The sequence below is a fragment of the Salvia hispanica genome, chromosome 4 (genome assembly GCF_023119035.1).
Source record: "Salvia hispanica cultivar TCC Black 2014 chromosome 4, UniMelb_Shisp_WGS_1.0, whole genome shotgun sequence".
Taxonomy (NCBI): domain Eukaryota; kingdom Viridiplantae; phylum Streptophyta; class Magnoliopsida; order Lamiales; family Lamiaceae; genus Salvia; species Salvia hispanica.
Genome location: NC_062968.1, coordinates 38,844,586 through 38,869,098, shown reverse-complemented (window position 1 = coordinate 38,869,098; position 24,513 = coordinate 38,844,586). Strand labels below are relative to the sequence as shown.

The window sequence follows — 24,513 nt, the reverse complement described above, 5'->3', positions numbered from 1 at the left end:
ATTCTCATTCTCTACACTCTCTCTCTACACTCGGAAACTCTCTGACTTCTCTCTTCGATCTCCGATTGCTTCTCCGGTTGATTCCTTGAGGATCTTCACCATTCTTGTGTGAATATTCAAGTGTTGTGGTGTAGGGAGGCAACTGCTTCGGTTGCTTGTTGTGTGATAACTAGGGTTTCTGTTCTGAGGCGATTCTAGTGATCTAATCCTATGGAAAGTGAGTTGGTGTGGCGAAGGTATCGACGGTGTGAGGGTAGACTCGGGGCCTGGATTCATCGCCGCTCCCATCGATTTGGTTTCGCAGTAGAATAGATCTGGGCTATATGGCGGGCTCGGTTGCCATATCTTGTGATCTATTCTGCCTTGGTTCCTCTCTTTGTGCGACATTTCATTTGTATTTGATCCGAAAGGATCTCGTGTTGTAATTCTAACAAGTTTCTTGAGTGTGTAGGTACTCCAAGAAGTCAAGGTTGCTCAAGAACCCTAGATAGGACTTGTTACTGCAATTGTAATAGTTGTGAGGGCTTCTTCTTTGTAATTTGTATACATATCAGTCGCGTGGTTGGAGTTTGACTGAGCTCCCTTAATGAAAAACAAAGAGGTCTTGGTAATTAGTGAATCCGACCCTAATCTGATCCCTACAGTGGTATCAGAGCCACGGGGGGATTAGGGCGGCACGCCAAGTCGCATAAGGAGGTGGGCAAGTGGAATCCTCCTTCGAGTGAGGGTTCGCTCTGGTAAATTGGCTTTATCTCCTGGTTTTATTTTTCTGTTTAACGCCACCTATAGGCTTGGGATCTTGTTTTGGTAGATAGTCTTGGCAAAGACTTATGCTGTGCTTTGTTCTTTATGTGTTGCTTCATTTGGTTCTTGTGCTCGTGATCGTGTGATCTCATTTTACTTGACCACAAGCACCTATACTGCCCAAGTGACCCCATGCGCCCTCCAGTAGTGAGTGATTGCGAGCTGGGATAGCCTTGGCCAGTGTTGCTCGTGACAGTCAAGGATTTGAGGTCCTTTCTGTTGTTGTGAAAGCCCTGTACCTGTTTTTTGTGTTTGCTGGTGTATGTCTGTGTGCTCTCAGGTGTGTAAGTTTGTGTGTTTCAATCTTGCCTCCTGTGTTCTTGCAAAAATTGTTGTAAAAATGTCTCAGTCTGTGGGTTTGGTTCCATATAATGGTAAAAATAATTTTGCTATTTGGAAACAGAAAATGAAGTGTGTTTTGATTCAACAAAAAGTTTTCAAGGTTGTTGATGGCTCCTTACCTGAGGATACTGCTCAGGATAAGAAAAGATGAGATGAATGAGTTGGCTAGGGCCACTATTGTGCTAAACTTGTCTAATTCTATGATTAGGAAAGTTGATCATGTTGAATCTGCTTCTGAAATGTGGAAATTACTTGATACTTTGTTCACTGAAACCTCTATGTCCTCAAGGATGTATTTGCTTGAAAAATTGTTTAAGTTTAAGCTTGATCTTGCTAAGGACATAGATGATAATGAGGTTTCAGAAGCTTGTTCAAGATATTAAAAGATCTGGTGACACCACAATAGATGCTTATACCAGTATTGCCCTAATGAATGTCATTCCTGACTCTTATAGTGATGTAAAAGCTGCCATTAAGTATGGCAGAGACTCTGCTCCTCTGGATTTAATTGTTAGCTCCCTAAAGTCTAAGGAACTTGAACTTAGGGAAAGAGCTGCTGATAAGAATGCCTATAACAAAGTCCTTAATATTAGAGGTAGGTCTAAAACCAGAGGGGGAAATGAATCAGGTGGTGGCTCTAACTCAGTAATAATGGCAAGAAAAAGTATAGATCTAGGTCCAGAAGTAAGGATCCTAAGACCTATAGGAAGTGTTTTAACTGTGGGGATGTTGGGCACTATAAAAAGGAGTGCACTAAACCTAAAAAGAATAAATTCCAGAATTATAATTCCCAGGTTGAACCTCTTGTCAATGTGGCTACTTATGATAACTTGAATGATTCTGCCTCTTTCATGTGAAAAAGCTTATGCCAATGTTGTTAAAACTGATAGAACCATGTTGTGGCACAATAGGCTTGGTCACATGAGTGCTAAAGGTCTGAGTATTCTGAAAAAGCATGCCATCCTGTCTGATAATGATGTCCAAAGTGAGTTGCCCTTTTGTGATTCTTGTGTGCTGGGTAAACAGCATAGGGTTTCTTTCCCTTCTACTCCTGCACCTGCTAATGTGAGTAAATGTATTTTGGAGTACTTGCATATGGATGTTTGGGGTCCTGCCTCTGTGTCTTCTCACTCTGGATGTGTTTATTTCTTATCTGTGATTGATGATTTCTCAAGAAAAGTGTGGTGTTTTTTGATGAGACACAAGTCTGATGTTTTTGAAAAACTTAAAACTTGGAAAACCTTGATTGAAACTCAAACTGGTAAGAAAATCAAGGCTATTAGAACTGATAATGGCCTGGAGTTCTGTAATAATCAAATGGATGACTTATGTGATGGTTTTGGAATTAAAAGACATAAAACTGTACCATATACTCCTCAGCAAAATGGGGTTGCTGAGAGAATGAACAGAACTCTTCTTGAAAAAGTGAGATGCATGCTATCTAAGTCTGGTTTGTCTAAAAAATTTTGGGGTGAGGCTTTATTAACTGCTACTTATTTGGTAAATAGGTCTCCTTCTGTGCCTTTGATTGGTCAGTGTCCTGAATATGTGTTCTATGGAAAACCTCTTAATTTTTCTCACCTAAGGGTCTTTGGCTGCTCTGCTTTTGTGCATCACAAGTCTGATAAACTTGAGCCTAGATCTAGGAAAGGTGTTTTTCTAGGGTACCCTGAGGGTGTTAAAGGTTATAGAGTCTGGCTTAGGGATGAACCTGGGTTTAAGGTCATCATAAGCAGAGATGTAGTCTTCAATGAAGATGAATTCCCCTGCTTAAGATTGACAAGTACCCCAGATCCCATAGATGTGGACAATGAACCTCTTAATGAGGTGGAGTCCACAGACTCACTCACTGCTGTGGAGCCTCTCAATGATGCTCCAAGTGAGGTGGAGCAGCCCTTCTGGAACACCTATCCAGCCTATATGCCTGATGAGACACCTAATGAAGGACACCCAAATGGTGTTCAAAATGATGTGACTGCTCAAAATGTTTGTGACAACCTGCCTGATATGCATGATAGTCCTGCTAGAAATTTTCCTCCTGCCCCTGTTCAAAATGTGATTAATAGCCCTGCTGGTATTCAGAATGCCATTGAGGTTCCTAACTTACAGGATTATGTGCTTGCTAGAGATAGAGCTAGAAGAACTAATGTTAAGAAACCTGTTAAGTTTGATGGCTTTGTTGGTTTAGTTGCTCTTATAAACTTAGCTTTCAATGTTCATGAGTCAGATGGGGATGAACCCCAAACTTACAAGCAAGCTACTAAATCTAAATTTTGGAGTCAGTGGCATAAAGCCATGATGGAGGAAATGCACTCTTTAAAAATTAACCTTACTTGGATTCTTGTACCTTTGCCTCCTGGTGCTTCTGTGGTTGATTGCAGGTGGCTTTATAAATTGAAAAATGAGGTGGAGGGCCTTAGGTACAAGGCTAGACTAGTGGCAAAAGGCTTTACCCAACAAGAGGGGGTAGATTATACAGAGATTTTTGCCCCTGTTGTTAAATTTACCACTGTGAGATTAATGCTTGCCTTATGTGCTCATTTTAATTGGGAATTAAAACAGATGGATGTTAAGACTGCCTTCTTGCATGGTGAGTTAGATAAACCTATTTACATGAAACAACCTGAAGGCTTTGTTGACCCCAAGTTTCCTAATCATGTGTGTTTATTGAAGAAGGCCCTGTATGGTTTGAAGCAATCTCCCAGGCAGTGGAACATCAAGTTCAATAATTGTATGCATAAGTTAGGCTTTGTTAGAAGTACCTTTGATGCATGCTTGTATATTAAAGATCTTGCTTCAGTTCCTGTGTTTCTTTTGCTATATGTGGATGATATGCTTATTATGGGACCTTGTTTGAAAACTATTAAGGCTGTGCAATCTTCTTTGAGTGATAACTTTGATATGAAAGACTTAGGAGATGCTCAGAAAATTCTTGGCATATGCATTGTGAGAGATAGGAAACAATGTTCTCTTGTTCTGCATCAGGAACCTTATGTGTATAAAGTGTTGAAGAAATTTAACATGTTTGATGCTAAGCCTGCTTCTGTTCCCCTTGCTGCTCATTTTATGTTGAGTAAAGATATGTGCCCTAAGTCTCAGCTTGATATTGATGCCATGAAGAAAGTCCCTTATGCTAATGCTATTGGATCAGTGATGTACTTGATGGTTAGCACTAGGCCTGACATTGCCTATGCTGTGTCTTGCCTTAGTAGATATATGGCAAATCCTGGTTCTGTTCATTGGGAGGCTTTGAAGTGGCTTCTAAGATATCTTAAGCACACTGCCAAGTATGGGTTGTGTTACTCTAAATGTGATGATGGTGTTTTACTAACTGGTTTTGTGGATTCCAACTATGCTAATGACAGAGATAAGAGGAAGTCAACTACCTCCTATGTGTTTACTGTTTGCAGGTCATGTGTTAGTTGGAAATCACAGCTGCAGCATATTGTGGCCTTGTCTACTACTGAGTCAGAATATATTGCTATCACTGAGGCAATGAAAGAAGCTGTTTGGTTAAAGGGAGTTCTCTCTGAACTTAAGTTTGTGAATGAATCTCCTACTGTGTTTTCTGATTCTCAATCTGCTATTCAGTTGTGTAAAAACCCTGTTTTTCATGATAGGACAAAACATATTGATGTGAGATTTCATTACATTAGAGATATTGTTGAAAAAGGTGAAATTTTTCTTCAAAAGGTGCACACTGACAAAAACCCTGCTGATATGGGGACTAAATGCTTGCCTGTTGATAAATTGCTCACTTGCATTAGGATTTTGCATTTTGATTGTGGTTAGCATGTGCATGTCCCGGGGGTAAGTCCTAGGTGACTCTGTGAGCCTTGGCTCTTTGAGATCACTAGGCATGAAAGACCTACAAGACTAGTTGATTTACCAGTGGTGATCTTCTTGTAATCTTGTTAGGCAATGCTTTGGTTATTTCCTTGACTAATGAGCATTAATGCTCTCTGGTGTCAGGATCTAACCTTGTGGGCTATGATGAAAATGCCTAAGCCTTTAGCCCATGATTGGTTTCCTAGAATAAGAGTCCAAGGTGGAGTATGTTGAATATATGTGGACTATTATTGCTTGGGCCTGATTTAATTTGTGTCTGGGCCTTTATCCATTCTTTGGACTTGACCCAGAAGCCCAGCTGCTTCTCCCTCTCACACCAGATGCTGCCACGTGTCTCTTCACTTGGATTGTGCTCTTCAGCCGTTGGATTAAGGGTTTGTGATGTGTGTTTGTTTATGTGTGAGACTAGCCGGTTTGTCTTCTCTCATTATTCGATACACACTCTCTCTCTCTACTCTCTGAAACTCTCCATCTTCTCTCTACTTTCCGATTGCCTTTCCGGTTGATTTCTAGAGATGATTCACCATTCTTGTGTGAAATACTTGATCCCTGAGTCGTTTGGAAGGCAACTGCTTCGGTTGCTTGTAGTGTGAGAACTAGGGTTTCTGTTCTGAGGTGGTTCCAGTGACCTAATCCGGTGTGAAGGGGCGGTTCGGTGAAGGTTGTGACGGTGTGAGGGTAGACTCCAGTCAATTCATCGTTGCTCCCTTGGATTTGGTTCTAGTTGAATAGATCTGGGCTATGTGGCGGGCTCTGAGCCATATTATGTGATCTATTCAGTTGTCTCTTTGTTATACTGTGTTGATTGTTGTTTAGATCCGCAAGGATCTTGTGTTGTTATACTAACAATCTTCTTGAGTGTGTAGGTGTATCAAGATGTCAAGATTACTCAAGAACCCTAGCTAGAACTAGTTACTGTAATTGTAATAGTTGTGAGGGATTCTCCTTTGTAATCTGTAAACATATCAGCCGCGTGGGTGAGAGTTTGGCTGAGCTCTCTTGTACAAGAACAAAGAGGTCTTGGTAATTAGTGAATCCGACCCTAATCTGATCCCTACACTAAAATTCAAACTAGATCCATGATTAAATTTGACATTTGGGTACCTTGTGGTGCTACGTTTGGAGGCGTTAATGATGGAAAGAGGTGTTGTTTTTTGGGGGAAATTTGTGTGATTTCCTGCTTGGGCTGAGGTTGCTGTAGAATCTGGTGAGACGATGATAGTTCTTGCAAAACAGAGAGGGGAGAAATCGGTTGAATTTGTTGTTTCCAAATTAGGTGATAAACGGATCTTTGGAGAAAGTAAAGCTCTCCAAACGGGTGGGGTTTTGGGAGGAGGAGGAAGATGAATTTGAAGTGTAAAAGTAATTAGGGATTAAAAAATCAGAATTAAAAGGTTAATTTGGTCAAAATCGGGATTAAATCCGTTGACCGTTAGTTTTTAACGGAAATGTTGACGGAGGACCAAAATGATCAAATTTCCATATGTTCAAAACCACAAAATTCAAAAGATAATGTTTAGGACCAAAATCGTAAAATGACCATATATTCAGGATCAATTTTGGTCTTTACTCTTTTTTAAAATTTAGATAAATATATAAATTAATGAGTGGTGAATAGTACAGGTGTTACACTAGTCATTTAATAAAACAAATGAGTTAAGTACCTTAGAGATGTGTTTTGTCATTAAAGAATGAGTATGACTTTGAAGAACTTCTTCCAACGTAACTAAACTTTTTTGATATTTTATCATGGAAATAAATTTATAAACATGATTAATTTAATGTAAATCACGTATTAATTATTTTTCAATAATTTATTAAAATATTAAAAATTTAACTTTTAAATTAAGTATCTATATATTTTAAGAAAAAAGAAATTTTTATTGAATATTCTATTTATTTTTGTTTCATTAGGCGTTTCTATAAATTTTTCGTTCATTAGGTTTTTGTACAAATATATTTTGTGTCTTTAGGTTCTTTTACATGTTTTGTTTAATTAATTTAATTACATACTAATTATTTTTAATAATTTAATTAAATATCTATATATTTTAAGAAAAAAGTAATTTTTTATTAAATATTCTATATTTTTTAAAATTAACCTCAAAATTATGTTGAAAATTTTTCGTAAAATTTCTATATAATTTCTTCTTTATTGATATAAAATAATGTAACTAATAATAAAACTAATATAGAATTCATCCAACTCAATTTTAAATTATACTAGTATCACGCCTGTGCTATGCACAGATTAATACTATATTTTTAAAATATTAATTTTTAATTTTAAATTAATTAAATAAAATTAGAATCAATATTAACAATGAACAATATGAGTAACAATTTTAGTTATATGAGAATAAAAAATCCATTGAAGCATAATAAATTTGAAACATATCACAAAATATAATGTTTAAACATTAAATCATGGAGTAGGAAATAAAAATCTATCACAATAAAGAATAAAACACAATAGATAATTACGCATCATTTTTAAAACTTCTTTATACACTACATTAATCATAAAATTAAAATCAATCTCATCATTATAAACTAAAACCTTCAATAATCGTCACTCTTCAACAAAACTTATAGGTAAAATAACTCATTGTTCATTTTTAAAGCCGCCCGTCTCACCTAAAACTACAATAATATAAGGAACAAAATCAATTTGCAATGCACAAAATCAATAATTAATATGTATTAAAACGATCGTCCGTAGAACAAAACATAAGATGAGACACATGAAAATACACAATCGAAACACCACATGAATTCGATGAAAGGACAAAAAATACCTAACACATGGCTAAATATGTGTGAAAAGTATAAAGCTCGTACAACTTAACCTGAATCACATCATTGATGGAAACAGCATTAGTGTTTGCCCATTCTGGCAATTGTTGCACTTGCATTAGAGGTAGCTTATTCTTAGAAATTCAAAAATTCCTAATTCCCTCAATCAAAGTGTTGGGCTCTTGATTAGTTGCAGACCAGGGCCAGAATAGTTGAAAATAACAGTTTCAAAAATGTAGGTAAGTGGGTTGATAGGGAATGAAATAATCAATAATGCTCCTTAAATTTGGAACGTGTAAAACCTCCCACTCACCCCACTTAATCATACATTTAATATTTAATTATATATTTAATGGCCTTTAAATTATATATATTTAATTTAATATAATTTTTAAATTAAATGACAATCTTATAAATTTTTCCAAAACTTCCCTTTTATATATTACTAACTTTATGCACAGTATTTGGTATGCACCTGTCAGCATATTATGCCTAACTTTATTCATGATGAGGATTTCTATCCTATTGTATTATTACTATTGGTTTTCAAAGCATTTTTTATTTGTCAAGTCTTTATCGTTAATACTCCATATAGTGAAAGGTTCAGGATTTTGGGCGGAATGGATTGAATCTTACCTCAACAAAGAGGAAGGAATTGCAACGTTCGAGTGCTCAAATATCCGTAGAGCAAAGCATAAGATGAGACCCATGAAAGTACGCAAGATTATTGATTTTGTTCCTTATTTTATTGTAGTTTTAGGTGAGACAGACGAACGAATTTTGAAGAATTGAATGTTTTAGTTTATAAAGATGGAATTGATTTTAATTTTTAAGTGTGTATATTTGATGTTATGATCCAAACATAAGTGTTATCCGATTAATCTTTACCTATATACAATTAAATAAAGATTGATTTTTTCTTCAACATAATAATGATCAGATTTACTTCCTCAAATCAATAACGATGGAAGAAAATCCACAGTGCAATATGTTTGATCATAAATTTGTGATTATCAAATATGAACAATAGCATAAGTGGAATGGAAAAGCAATTCGATCCATCTAAAATCAACATAATCTAATACGGGGGGGGGGGGGTCTCGTATCTGATCGGAATGACGTTGATTCGCCGGATTGCGACGGAAAGGAGCTGCCACAACTAGGGTTTGGCGGCTGAGAACAAAACTTGCGATGAAAGTAAAGGAAATAAAGTTAGGAAAATTCTGTGTATTGATTTTTTGCCAATTTCAATGTCCAGAATTCCTATTTATACTAAGGACCCTAGGTTTGGTTCGACTCGATCATTTCGGAAAAGAACCAACAAGAAAACCCGAAACGGAGCTTATAATTGCTCGACTCAAAAGTTCCAAAATAAATAATGTCAAAAATAAAGTAAAAACAATAACTAAAGCAATTAAGTCTAATAATAATAAAACTAGCGTGAAACATAATCTCCAATTCATGTCGGTGTCCTTCGTAGTCTCAACGGCCGGCCTGACTCTTCCAACTCGTCCTCACTGCTCTGCTCTATCTCCGGCGGCTCAGGTACATCAGCTGGACTATTCTCCGGCAGGGTCTCCGCGACCGGTGTCTCCCCCGTTGGACGAGGGATCATACCCGTATCAACCCCCTCCTCGATAACAGGCTCCTTGTCCTCAAGGAGTGAAGGAAAACGAGCTGCGATCACCTCCAGCGGCTCCCACGAAGCCAGGTTGGCATCTTCCCCCGACCACCGGACCAAAACCTGCTCCACAGGCTGGCCTTCAAGCAATGCAACACGGCGATCAAGAATTCTGGTCGGCTCAACCACAGAACGAGCCCCCACAAACTCCTTTGGTAAAACAACGGGAATAGCCGAGGATCCCCCCTCCACAAATGGTCGAAGTAGACTCACATGGAACACATCATGTATGCGGGCCCCGGGTGGAAGTTCTAGGCGATAAGCAACTGGCCCGATTTTCTCAATGACAGTGAAAGGCCCATAAAACCTCCGCGCAAGCTTCGCAGATAAAGGCTTCGCGACAGAATGTTGCCTATAATTTTGTAGCTTAAGGAGAACTTTATCCCCTACCTCAAACTGCACGTTCCGCCGGTGATGATTTGCGGACGTGCGCATACGCTGCTGCGCGCGTTCCAGATTATGCCGCAGCTCAACCAAAAGCGTCGCGCGCTCCTGAATCAACGCTGCTACCGTCGGTTCGTTCCTGATCCGCCCAGCAGAAGGCTGCGAAGCGACAAGAGGTGGTGGGTCCCGACCATAGAGCGCCCGGAAGGGTGACGTACCGATGCTCTCATTGTGGAAACAATTCAAGGCAAGCTCCACCCATGGTAAGAAGGCAGTCCACTTCGAAGGGCGATCAGCAGCAAACGCCCTCAAGTACTGTTCCAAACCGCGATTACGGACCTCCGTCTGACCGTCTGACTGCGGGTGATACGCGGTAGAGAAGTGTAGTGTGGTCCCACTGAGACGAAGCATATCCTTCCATACATCACTCAAAAAGATCGGGTCGCGATCAGAAACCATAGTCCTCGGAAATCCATGGTGTTTCACAACAGTGTCAATGAACAGCCGCGCCACTCTCAAGGCATCAAATCGCGGCGGTAGGGTTGCAAAATGGGCGTATTTAGACAAGCGATCCACTGCTACCATAATCGTAGTATAACCTCGGGATGGTGGCAACCCCACTATAAAGTCCATCGTAACATCCTCCCAAACCTGAGTCGGTATCGGCAATGGTTGCAACAACCCGGCGGGCTTCTGCGTGGAATACTTCGTGGTCTGGCAAGTAACGCAAGAGGCGACAAAAGACTTGACGTCCCGACGCATATTGGGCCAATAGAATGACATAATCAAACGACGCAATGTCCGATCAAAGCCCGGATGACCTGCTAAAGGTGTGCTATGATGTTCGTGCAGTATCGTTTCGCGCAGAGGCGAATCTCTGCCCACCACAATACGACGCCCCCAATAAATCAATCCATCCGACACGGAGTACCTAGAATCCGCTTTCCCCATCTCAATCTGATCGCGCAGGGCCCTCAGTTCCGGTGAAACCGCCGTCTCCTCGCGCAACAGCCCCAAAAGATCCGGTATGGGGTGGGCTAAAGCCGACAGTAGGGCTGCTCCGCCCTCCATCTCCTCATCGCGGCGGGACAGCGCGTCGGCCACCTTATTGGCTGCCCCGGCCTTGTATTCAATCGTGAATATATAGCCCATCAGCTTACGAACATAAAGGTGTTGCTCCGGAGTCTGAATAACTTGCTGTAACAGTTCCCGCAAGCTTTTTTGATCGCTCCTTATAACAAATTCCCAGCCAAGCAGATATTGGCGCCACTTCTGAACTGACTCCACTATCGCGTACAGTTCTTTATGATACGTGGAGGCGCTCCGGCGACGGGGGCCCAATTTCTTGCTAAAGAAGGCAAGAGGATGTCCATTCTGCATGAGTACTGCGCCTATGCCAAAATCAGAGGCATCTGTCTCCAAGTAAAAGGTTTGAGAAAAATCTGGAAGATGAAGAACCGGGGCGGCGGTCATTGCTCGTTTCAGCGCCTCGAAGCTGGCAGTCGCCCCCTGAGACCAAGAAAACGCCTCCTTTTTAAGGAGATCAGTCAGTGGCGCTGCGATGACGGCATAATGTGCAATAAAACGACGGTAATAGCCGGTGAGACCCAAAAAACCACGAAGCTGCCGGACTGATACTGGCGTAGGCCAGGCGACCATTGCCTCTATCTTGGCGGGGTCAGCCTTGAGTTGGCCTTCCACAATCAAATGTCCTAAATAGTCAACTGTAGTACTGCAAAACACGCACTTAGATAGTTTCACAAAAAATTGGTGGACCTCTAAAGTAGATAAAACCTGATCCAAATGGACAGCGTGTGCCTCCAGGGTCGGGCTGTAAACAAGGATATCATCAAAAAATACAATCACCGATTTCCGTAGAAGTGGCTGGAAGATGCAGTTCATAGCAGACTGAAATGTAGACGGGGCGTTGGTCAGACCGAATGGCATCACCAAGAACTCGAAATGGCCATCGTGTGTACGAAATGCTGTCTTATACGTATCCTCCTCATGCATCCGAATCTGGTGGTATCTCGAGCGAAGGTCCGATTTGTAAAGAACCGAGCTGCACCCAATTCATCAAAGAGCTCGTCTGCCGTCGGAATAGGAAAATGGTCGGGAACCGTAGCCTTATTCAAAGCCCTGTAGTCGATGCAGAACCGAAACGTGCCATCTTTCTTGCGAACTAATAGAACCGGTGACGAAAAAGGGCTATGGCTCCTCTGGATCACCCCTTGGTCCAACATATCCCGAACCTGACGTTCAATTTCGTTCTTCTGGAAGTAAGGGTACCGATACGGCCGCACATTAATCGGTTTGCTGTTGGGCAATAGGTGGATGCGGTGATCGAACTTCCGGGCAGGTGGAAGGCCGCTGGGCAGGTGGAAGACCCCCCGATGGCTGGCCAAAACAGCGCTGATCACTGGTGGCAGGTCAGCCGGGAATTCGTCCGTCGAATTTGGCAGTTCGGTTCCCGTCGATGGAGGGACCGAGATTAACTCGTATAGATCAAACGCCGCCGAATGCGACATCAGCGAGGCAAAAGAGTTCAAAGATAGCAGCGAAGGTGCTCGCAACACGCCTGAAAGCACAATCAATTCCTTGCCCTTGACGAATTCGATCGACTTAGTACTAAAGTCCGTGGTAACTCTTCCCAAGGATTCCAACCATTCCATGCCTAAAATGACGTCCGGACCATGAATTGGAAGAATATGCAAGTCTATAGAGAACGGAATCCCCTGCAATGATAGCCGTGTTGCCTTGCACAAGTGAGAGCATAGTAGGGAGGCACCATTCCCTACATATACTCTGAAGGGCCGAATCTCCGTCAGCGGTAGGTGCAACTTTTCTGCGATTTTTGGATGCAGGAAGTCGTGTGAGCTCCCGGTATCGATCAAAACTTCCACGGTCGCCGAGTCAATCTTGCCCGCGAGAGTAAGGGATTTCGACTGTCTCCCTCCCTCAATTGCCAACAAATGAGACAAGTCTGCTTGAATAACCTCATCTGGGACAGCCTCCTCTGTGTACTCAGTAGGGTCATCCTCATCTTCACACACCCCCATATATGCCAAAATTCGAGTGCCACAGACGTGGCCCGTCACCCATTTCTCCGGGCAATAGAAACAAAGGTTGAGGCACCGACGTTCCGCCTTTTCTGCTGCCGAAAGGCGAACGATTGGTGTCGCGGCAGAATCCTGGGAGCGTGGCGCCGAGAAGGTCGCACGGTTAGCCGCTGCCGGCGATGCCTGGCTGGCTGTGACCTGCGGTGTAGGCTGGCCCTGTCCTCTGGTGTCGCGGGGCTGCCACTGACGGCGGCCTGAGGAATGTTGCGGTTGTGGGGTCTCCTGTCTGCATGATGCGAGCTGTGTGGCAAGGGCGAAAGCCGCTGACAAGGATGTTGGGCGATGAAGTAACACCTCGTCCTGTATCGGTTGCCTCAGACTGGCCACATACAAATCAAGAAGCACATGGTCAGGAACACCGACCACTTTGGTCTGTAATTTTTCAAAAGCTAACTGATAGTCATAGACCGTACCTATCTGTTGTAGTTTTTTGAGAAGTCCCACGTGACTAACGTAGCATTGAGGGTCGAACCTCCGTCGAACGTCATCCAAGAATTCCGGCCAGGTGACGAATTCATGGCTAGAGCAATAGTTCCAGATCCAATCAGCGACGGCCGGCTCAAAGAGCATAATGACGTAATGCAGCCGTTGTGCCTCGGGTGTACCCACATGATAGAAATAAAATTGGATGCCCCGAATCCAGTTATTCACCTCCGTCCCGTCAAACCTCGGGGGTTCCATCTTAACTTTGGGTCGTTGCTGTTCCGATTGGAACGACCCAAACGTCGTCATCGGTCCCGGCGGGCCCCAACCCGACGATGCGCTCACCATTTGAGGGCGCGAAATAGGGGGGATTTCCGTGGATCGCTGTTCAGTGCAGCTGAACTGCCATGGCTGTGAGACCGGCTGTGAAAACCTGGTCGTGATCGGGATCGATCCTCCGGTATCACGAAAACCGAACTGTGGTGACGACATAGGCTGTGAAGGGCCTAGGGTTTGCGAGAACCCTGGGGGAAGGAACGGCAGAGAAGTGGGCATGGTCTGAGTGCCCACGGCGGACGACGGTGTAAAGGAGAATACCGGTAGGGAGCCCGTCGAGAGTGGTGAATAGGGTATGGAAAAGGGCGGCGCAGGTGGCGGTCGGCCAAACATCAGAGAATCGCCCGGACTCTCCATCCGCGATCTCATCTCGCTCACCATCGCGGTGAGTTGCACCACTTGCGACGAAAGGGCAGACACCGCCTGATCCGAAGAGACGGTCTGTGGTGGTGGTGGCAGCGGTACGGTCACACCGAGCGGTTCAGTGCGTCCAACACCCGAATTGTGGTTCGTCATGGAGCACGGAAGGGAGAGATCAGGTGAAAGCACCAGTTAATACGAGGGGGGGGTCTCGTATCTGATCGGAATGACGTTGATTCGTCGGATTGCTACGGAAAGGAGCTGGGTTTGGCGGCTGAGAACAAAACTTGCGATGAAAGTAAAGGAAATAAAGTTAGGAAAATTCTGTGTATTGATTTCTTGCCAATTTCAATGTCCAGAATTCCTATTTATACTAAGGACCCTAGGTTTGGTTCGACTCGATCATTTCGGGAAAGAACCAACAAGAAAACCCGAAACGGAGCTTATAATTGCTCGACTCAAAAGTTCCAAAATAAATAATGTCAAAATAAAGTAAAAACAATAACTAAAGCAATTAAGTCTAATAATAATAAAACTAGCGTGAAACATAATCTCCAAACCATGCCGGTGTCCTTCGTAGTCTCAACGGCCGGCCTGACTCTTCCAACTCGTCCTCACTGCTCTGCTCTATCTCCGGCGGCTTAGGTACATCAGCTGGACTATTCTCCGGCAGGGTCTCCGCGACCGGTGTCTCCCCCGTTGGACGAGGGATCATACCCGTATCATAATCAAATGTGTTGTGATGAAACTATGAATATCAAATTCGATCATTAAAAGCTATCAATATCAAAGAGTAACTTTACCGCAGTAACAGCCGGTGACGATAGCGAAATTCGAAGCATATATAGCTGAAATCGTTGAAAGGCCGGGATTATTTCTGTATCCTACAGATCCTCCAGCAATCCCTAGTTTTTGGACAAAAACAATTCTCTAAATCTGACGACGATTATCCGAAAAAGAATTCAGAATGCAAGAGAGAGAGAAAAAGACAAACCTGCGAGCACAATGGGGATCAGAATGCGCTGCTTCCAGTGGTCCGGATTCGATGAAGACAAATTCTAGGAAGAAGATAACGGAGAATTTGGTGTGATTTAATCTGCGTTTTTTTCGTCCAAAGCCATTTGAGCTTAGGGGTTGAATCAAATTATCTTTGGTAACCTCCCACTATGAAACATGAGAAACTAATCTCCACTAATAATAAGAAACGTGGGAAACCAACTAAGTAGGATTATATATTTATTAGAATTAATTTCTGAATTTTATATTAATTGCATTTACATCCTCAGCATAAAAGGATTATTCAAAATCTCCCAAAACTCGAAAGAAACTACTCCATTAAAATCTCTGAAACTTAAAATAAGTCCAAGAAGATAAAGAGACTCCAGAGGTGTGGAGGAAGAAGAGACTCAAAGCTGCTTATATTTTAGGTTATGAACTTATTATTCGTTCCATGAGTTAAAGGTGGCTGTAATTCAAGGGCATGAACCCAATAAATTGGGCTTGATATTTAGCTAATGTAATTGGTTGGATTGCCGTGCTAATTACCAGGCTGCTATATGAGCATCAATCTCATTAGAAGAAAAATCAATCCATTGCTCAATTTGACCCTGTGGAATCCAATAAACCAAACAAAGAAACATAAGAATAGGAGAAATTATTAAACATATGAAAATAAATAAAAGCAAGACTACTCCATGTCCAGAAGCCAAACAACAGTCCCTTACGTATGCAATAGAGGAAGAGCCAAACAGGTTGTTGTCGGTCGGGGTTTAACCGAGCCACTGCACAACAGAAGCAAGAATCAGGACAATACAAATAAGCTTGAACAGTCTCCACGTTTCACAACAAATTACTTACCATAGCGTTATGCGAAAAAAATGATCACAAATCAATCGCTTTGTTTTCTGCTTCTACTCAATCATATTATTTGTGTGTTGAGGCTCTCAAAAAAATGATCAAAATGATTGGTCACCATTTTGTATTATTATGAGAAGGCATGTCAACCGTTTTTCAAATTAATTTAGACAATACAAATATATGAGTCATGCTTACGTGTAATCATGATGGATATTTATTTTTTTACTCTCAAAATATATTAATATGTGCATAGCTCAAAATCTAGATTAGCTCAAAATTAAAAATATATTAATATGTGCATAGCGCATGTGTGATACTAGTTTTGGGTATAAAGTTAGGGTAAACCTTATGCAATATTCTTATTTCATAACTAATAAATATTTCAAATTCATTTATATCTGTATATGAAGCGTTGGGAGATTTTATAATTGTGTACAAAACAGTTACTATAAATATCTAGATTTGTCCAAAAGTTTTAAAATATTTAACTTTATGCCCAAAACTAATAAATATTCAAATTAATTCTCTAATTATGTAACTTTATTGTTTATTTAAAAGAATATCAAATTTCTTTCTTCTTCATTTCTCATTTGATTTGTTTATACTATTATACATCAAAATTTATTTATTTAAATTGTTTCTTCTTCATTTGTCATTTGATTTGTTTATACTATTATACATCAAAATTTATTTATTTAAATTGATAAATTTTCAAAAAACACATGCTTATTTAAAACATTAATTAGTTTAAATTAATACGGTGAGTAACAAATTGTGTATCTAAACTATCAAAAACTGTTTTACTCTCTTTACCTTATAGTAAAATTTGTAAATATTTGATCAGACATTTAAGCTTGAATTTGTAAATATTTGGACCCGATTACCAATTTTTATTTCTCTATGCCAAAGAGTAACAGATAACGAATCCATTTTTACTTTATTTTGAATCAATTCGGAGTACTGAAAACATCATATGGACTAAATTAATTAAGAAGGTACTATAAATTTGAAGGCATTGTGACAACAAATATCTATGTATAGGAGTAGTTGTCCTGCATCCTATAAAATTAAGTCAGCTAGTTCTCTTATAAATAAAGGGCAATAATAATCATAGAAGTATATCCAGTTGTTTGGCCGTCATTTTTAAATATTTTTGGTGACACATATTACATTCCTTGTTGGTTGAATTTTGTTGATGGAAGGGGCATGCATTTCGTGGCTCAAACGTAAGCACTAACCAGAGGACAATTACGTGTTTATTGTTAAAAGGAAAAATAATTTAAATTTAAATTATAATATTAGTGTAACACCCAGGGAAAGAGTATGGAGTGATGCGGGTGCAGAGGCATGGACAAGGAGCGGCTCCTACATTTGAAGCGGAGGGGGACATGAATGAACCAAAACACACCCGAATGAGAGGGATTCTGAGGATATGCAGACTGCATATCCGAGGAGAGTTTAAAAGATTTGATAGGTGTTACTCATACCAATAGATGCATCTTCTTTTCTGATATTCATCTTATAAGAACTCCGAAGTTAAGCGTGCTTGGATTGAAATAATTCTAAGATGGGTGACTCCTGGAAAGCTGCTCCTTGGAAGCGTGTGAGTGAGGACGAAGCATACTGAAAAGACTTGTGTTGGTCTGTCGGGACAGCCGTCAGTCTAAAAGCCGGATCGTTACAATTAGATTGATTTATGATGCATTTTATAAATTTTAAAATTAGTGAATTAAACTTTTTACACTTTGAATTTGATACATGCAATTAAATTTTTGATGAAATTTGTTGTATCTCTAGTATTTTTGTCATTATAAATTTATATTTATGATTATGTTTATGTTCAGTTTTTTTTCATAATAATATGTTGTTACACTTCTATGTAGTATAAGTTTAGTTTTTTTTTTTTTTTTTTTTTTTTTTTTTTTTTTTTTTTTTTTTTTTTTTTTTTTTTTTTTTTTTTTTAATTTATACTTCTTGTTTAAGTTTAGTTTTTTGTTTCATAAATAATTTGTGATAGTGTTAGGTATTTTTTGTCCTTTCATCGAATGCATGTGGTGTTTCGATTGTGTATTTTCATGTGTCTCATCTTATGTTTTGTTCTACGGATGATCGTTTTAATACATATTGATTATTGATTTTGTGCATTGCAAATTGATTTTGTTCCTTATTTTATTGTAGTTTTAGGTGAGACGGGCGGCTTTAAAAATGAACAATGAGTTATTTTACCTATAAGTTTTGTTGAAGAGTGCCGATTATTGAAGGTTTTAGTTTATAACGATGAGATTGATTTTAATTTTATGATTAATGTAGTGTATAAAGAAGTTTCAAAAATGATGCGTAATTATCTATTGTGTTTAATTCTCTATCAAAAACTATTTTACTCTCTTTACTCTCTTTACCTAGTATCTCTCCCGTGCTATGCACGGCACATTATATTTTTTTCCATAATCTATATAATACCAAATAATTATGTAGTATGAATATTAAATGGAAAATAATTTTTCATAATTAATCCATAAATATTAATGAAAATATTTACATATCTAATATAAAAATTGCAAACACACATCAACAACATATAATTAAAAAAATATATATAATTCAATAATTTAACACTATCATCAATAAATAAAAAATACAACTAAAAACTCATGATAAAAATTAAATGTTGTATATCATGAGACTAAAAAATAAAGTAAATTTACATCATACAAAACAAAAAAACCTAAAGAATGTATAATTACCACTTCTCCTAATGAGATTTTAGATATTGTTTATCAAAAGCTATAATTTAAGATTGCATTGGTGAGACACTTCCTAGTCGAACTCCATTTGATTACTATATAGTGACTCTATACACTAAAAACTCAAACCTTGAAACCTAAATCCTAAACCCTTATCTTTAAAAGGGTTATTAGCCTGTAAATATACGAACTTTCAATATTTTATCATTTTTCCCCCCAAACTTTACTTTTTGAATATAAATGCATGAACTTTGGGTTATTTTCATTTTTCCCCAAAACAAAAAATCAAAACCCATGTGGCAAATTATAATCTAGGTGGCAATTAAAAAAAATCCACATCATCAACTTCCCAACACACCCACATCTTTCTCGTTGCTGTTTCTTTCCAGCTCATGTATATCCCCCCTTTCTCTTTCTATTTCTCTGTCTTAGTAATCCATTCAAGTCTTCTTCCTCAGCACCATTTTCCCCGTTAACAAATCTACGTCAAACAAGAACGTCATATCAAGATTGAATTCGGTGAGGGGACTTCTGTGCGTGTTTGTGATTGATTTCTTCTTCGATCTCGTCGGCGGCGAAAACGCCTCTCCAACAGGTGGTCTCGACGTATTCCTTTTCATGTATGTGTTGATGAGTTGACCTCGTCATTTCTTGGTCGGCGATCTGTTGCTTCGACGCTGAAGTCGTCATTTTGATAGGGTTGAAGCTTGACACGTGGTTGTTGCTGAATTGCAGGAGCTGCAACTTCCCTAGCTATAATTCATGGCTTTTAACAGATGAATTGCAATGTTGATTACCAAGTTCCAATAACACGCGTTCTAATATCAAGTTATATTAGTATATGTGAGTTGTTTGTGAATATGAAATAAACGTATGATACATAATTTTACAGAAAGAAAGGGGAAGGGATTAGGCGGAGAGACAAGGGTATTGCAATGATGTGGTATTTTAATTAATAAAATTAAAATGTTACTGATTGCCACCTAGATTATAATTTGCCACATTGGTTTTAATTTTTTGTGTCGGGGAAAAATCAAAATAATCCAAAGTTCATGCATTTATATTCAAAAAATAAAGTTTGGGGGAAAAATGAGAAAATATTGAAAGTTCGTGTATTTACAAGCTAATAACCCTCTTTAAAATATACTCATCATGACCAACAAAATGAGCCAAATATCAACAAAATTCTCCCTCCGCCCCGATTCAATTTTACTTTGTTGATCACTTATTCTATTTGGGGGGTTTTGGATCTGTATTTGATATCTTAATCTGGATCGGCCTACTTGATAATCCTTACTGATAGTAGATGTTCTTTTTACCCGAATCTTGATTGTAAATCTGTTTCTATGCTCATATCAAGAAAATGCTTTACAATAGGACTATGTGAACGATAAAAAAAATCTTGCTTGCATTTTGATTGAAAAAATTGTCTTCTAAAGAGTATTTATAAACATTTTGTTTTATACCAAAAGTCTTTTTGATTCAATGACTCTTTATATGTTATGAGTATTGATTGTAGAATAAAGATAAAATTAACGACAGAATGACGGTAGATCGATCAAATAATACTTTTTCTATTATTGTTGTCTAGTTTATTTTATTTTATTATTCTAATGATATAAAAAAGGGAAATAAAGATTCTAATGATATAAAAGAGAAAAATAAATATTCATAACCTCACATTTGAAACTGTCGTAAGACAAATGTAATTAAAAAATAGTTTTAATTATACTTTATAATTTTTAAATTTAAATGGCAGTTTTGTAAATATTCCCAAAACTCCCATACATTTTATCATTATACTTGGATAAGTCTTCTGTCACAAAGACTTACATTTGACATTATTAGTACACGCAAATATACATACAAATATTATCTATACTTGAACGTATTAATTCATCACAAGTGATCATCATTTACCACATAATATAATTATAATGTCTGTGATAGTATAGATACACAAATAATAAATTGTGTAACGATGGAGAAAAATAAAGTGTTACAATTTTTCCCTACTTTTAACTCTTTACAATCTAAGAAAAAGAATAATAATAATAAATGGAATGAAAATTACGATGAAAATTATAACATAAATCGAATTATAAGTCAAGTCGAGGAAATCCCTCTTAAAGCAAGACAAATTACGGCACAACTAGTGCTCTCAGATTGATATATTATCCCTACAGATAAAACGACATTCTCCTAACGTGTAGAAGCATCTTAAACTAGCTAGTCATTGACGTACTTGATGGAGCTATGAGAATCTAGCAATACAATGCTCCTGAAATGGAAAATAAAATGTTGAGAGATTGAGATAGAATGAAGAATGTCTTTGTTGATATATAATTCATCTACAATTCTATGCCTTTTATAGAAAAAATAGACAACATAAGATGTCTTGAAATTAAGGTACCATAAATCATGAAGTGATGACAAAAGAGGTTACAAATTCTCCACTACACATGTCATTACTCCAATAAAAGATCCCATTCAATTTTTTCTTAGCATACTATTAGACGTCATATGCGATAGTTATATAAATTAAATCTTTTCATTTCTCTAATTATCACATAAATAAATAAAATATTTTCATTTTTCTAATTTTATTTAGATAAGATGTGTGAATTTAACACTCACATGGGAGTTATTATTTTTTATAATAAATATATAATCATGCATGAAATATATTTGAGAAACAAAATGGTACACCTTATCTACTCCTATTTGATGATAATAATCTACAAACTTGAATATCCTAACTGCCGGTTGAGATATATACAAATTAATTATCAAAATTTAATTTATTCTAATCATTCTAGCCTCAACATTTTTAATTCCATAAATACCCCCAAAACTCCCCCTGATAATTCCATAAATATCCCCAAAACTCTCATTTTATATATGTATAGACTAGTATCACACATGTGCTATGCACAGATTGATATACTTTTAACATATTAATTTTTAATTTTCAATTAATTAAATAAAATTAGAATCAATATTAACAATGAACAATATGAATAACAATTTTAGTTAAAAGAGAATAAAAAATCTATACAAATCAACATTAAAGCAAAATAAATTTGAAACAAATCACATAATGGATAAAAAAATCTATACAAATCAACATTAAAGCATAATAAATTTGAAACAAATCACATAACATAATATTTAAACATTAATTCATGGAGTAGGAGGATAAAAATCTATCATTATAAACTAAAACCTTGAATTTTTCATCATTCGTCACTCTTCAACCGAACTCATAGGTAAAATGACACGTTTGTTTCTTTAAAGCCGCCCGCCTCACCTAAAACTACAATAAAATAGGAACAAAATCAATAATCAATATGTATTAAAATGATTATCCGTAGAGCAAAACATAAGATGACACCCATGAAAGTACACAATCGAACAATTCACACCACATGCATTCGATGAACGACAAAAATATTGTTTTGCAAGTTCCTCTTTCAATCACACAATTAGATCACATGACGATACAATTAGGCTTACGATTAAGCTCCTCCAGAAGCTCTCAGCTTCGATGATCAGCCCTGCTCAGGCTCTCTCTCAGCTCTCGTGCAACTCATGTTCCGCCTTCGCCTGAAGTTCCAGTGACTTCAGATTTGCCTCCGCTCGAGCAGCTCTCTCCTCAGCCAACATTGTCTCCAGTTTCGAGAGCTCTCCTTCATCTGAGCCTCAATCTGCAATAATCCATCAATCCCATAAAGACAAGGATACCACAAAAGTATGTGCGTAAAATTATTCACAATTTCACATTACTTTTTCAACCACAATTATCATACTGCTCTCCACAAACAATAATCTCAGCAGTTTCCCCATCAGCCGCTTCATCAAAAATCTGATCTTTCTGCAAGTAGAAAACATCAAAACCAAACAACATTCATAAGAGTAAACAACATAAATAATATTATCATTATTATATTGATAACATAGGAAAAACTGTGATATTGAATGGCAAAAAATAGTAATAGTAACAATTTTGATAAGTTGACACCTTGATTTTTTGGAAGAGTGCTTACAAATGGGATTGGCCGCACTGTGAAGATTCTCCGCGGCCGCAAACTGCACGGACCCGCTGCCAAGGTAGCTACTGATTTCGGCACCTTCAAGTCCTAATTTTGTTGAATTTTTTCTGTGTTTTTTTTAATGTGTGTGTGTACGATTGATTTGCTGGTAGGTTTTCTCCATGAATCTACAAGAGGGAGAAAAGAATCAAATTATCTTTGCTAACCTCCCACGCACTCACGTATATATGAAACTCAGGTATATATGAAACATGAGAAACTAATCTCCACTAATAATAAAAAGAAACGTGGGAAACCTGTATATTAGGATTATATTATATATTTATTAGAATTAATTTTTTAATTTTATATTAATTGTACATTTTATAGATATAGATATAGATTTCTCTTTATTCTCACAGAAATTAACCACCCACGACGCGGCTCTTTTATATTTTAACCACCCACGAGGCTTGCACTATGTACATGTACATTTCAAATTATACTACTACTATGTCTCTTTATTCTCACATGAGTTATTAACCATCACGTGGCTTGCATTATGTAAATGTACATTTTAAATTATGGAGTATATTTTTATTCTTACTGAAATTAACTACATTTTAAATTATATTTCTCTTTATTCTCGCATAAATTAATCACCCACGAGGCTTACTCAGTGCGATACTTTTGACTAACATTTTTTAATTAATGGCAACCTATTCCCTAAAGTTAAGGTTTAAATTGTAGTACTACTACTTACATCATACATACACTGACGAAGAAATATGTCACACAATTTCCCCTGTCATGCTCTTCAATTCAATGCTTAATGTCGAATTTAAATTAAAGTTTCGATTTATTTATTTTGAGAGATAAATTAGAGGTTTACCGTATAGACCCTAATTCCAAATGGCAGAGCCCTTGATAGTTGATACACGTGGCTTCCTTCACCATTTCTGACTCTTCATTGCCACTTCGCATCACAGCTTCGACACATATTGTTTTTATTGGAATTTTTGGGTAAATATGTTGTAGTGGGCTTTAAAAAAAATAATATTGTTCTATATAGATTCGTTCTATATGCTTTAGTTCAATTTCGGGGTTATAATATACCGATAAATTTCGAATCATGTGAGTGCCTTTGAATTAAAACATCAATTTTTAAGTGTGATTAAAACTATGATAAATCACAACAAATTTTCAAAAATGAATTTAGTAAACCATGATATCGTTATTAGAGCATATCCACAACGCAACTCCTTGTTGGCTCGAACTCGTCCTGCTGGAACGAGCCAGTGTTGCAAGCATCCTATCTTGCGGGGCAACTCGCTGGGGAGGGGCATTTGGCGAGATAACGCGCCACGTGAATTAGCGAATGATTATATTTTATAGGAGTAGAATATATAATCATCATCATTCATATTAGATGAGCAAGTTTTGCATTGCTTAAGTAAAATCTTTTATAGATAGGTTTTTAATTTAAATTTTCATCGTGACTTCGTTGTGGGATAAATGTTTATTTTGTAGATAGGTTTTCAACTCCAAGTTTCTTTGTGATCTCGATGTGGGCAATTAGTTTCACGCTTAAAAGACAGTTTATATTGCTTTATGTACAAATTGGCTTAGCCAGATATAAATGTATTTTGAAAAATTATAGAGGGTGTGATTCAAATTCCAAAATTAACATTTAGGTTTCAAAATTTTGACTTTTATAATACTTTTCTCATTTTATTGAATTCTTTTTTGTTTATGCATTTTTTTCTAATAACATGTTTATGTTTTTA

General features: G+C 37.8%; 1 protein-coding gene and 1 long non-coding RNA gene across 3 annotated transcripts; both read right to left on the bottom strand.

Moving 5' to 3' along the window:
• Window positions 1-11,802: 11,802 nt before the first annotated feature.
• On the bottom strand, window positions 11,803-14,250 carry LOC125221028. Its single transcript, XM_048123152.1, has one exon. It carries the CDS (start codon window positions 14,248-14,250, stop codon window positions 11,803-11,805), a length of 2,448 nt encoding a protein of 815 aa, XP_047979109.1.
• Window positions 14,251-21,863: 7,613 nt separating this feature from the next.
• LOC125218185 lies at window positions 21,864-22,942 on the bottom strand. Of its 2 annotated transcripts, none has more exons than XR_007175898.1 (4): window positions 22,717-22,942; window positions 22,482-22,569; window positions 22,212-22,402; window positions 21,864-22,011 (listed from the first exon to the last, which is right to left on the bottom strand). It is a non-coding gene; the product is annotated as an uncharacterized LOC125218185 (long non-coding RNA). The 2 variants fall into 2 exon arrangements; XR_007175897.1 differs by having other exon boundaries at window positions 22,742-22,942.
• Between the last annotated feature and the right edge of the window lie 1,571 nt (window positions 22,943-24,513).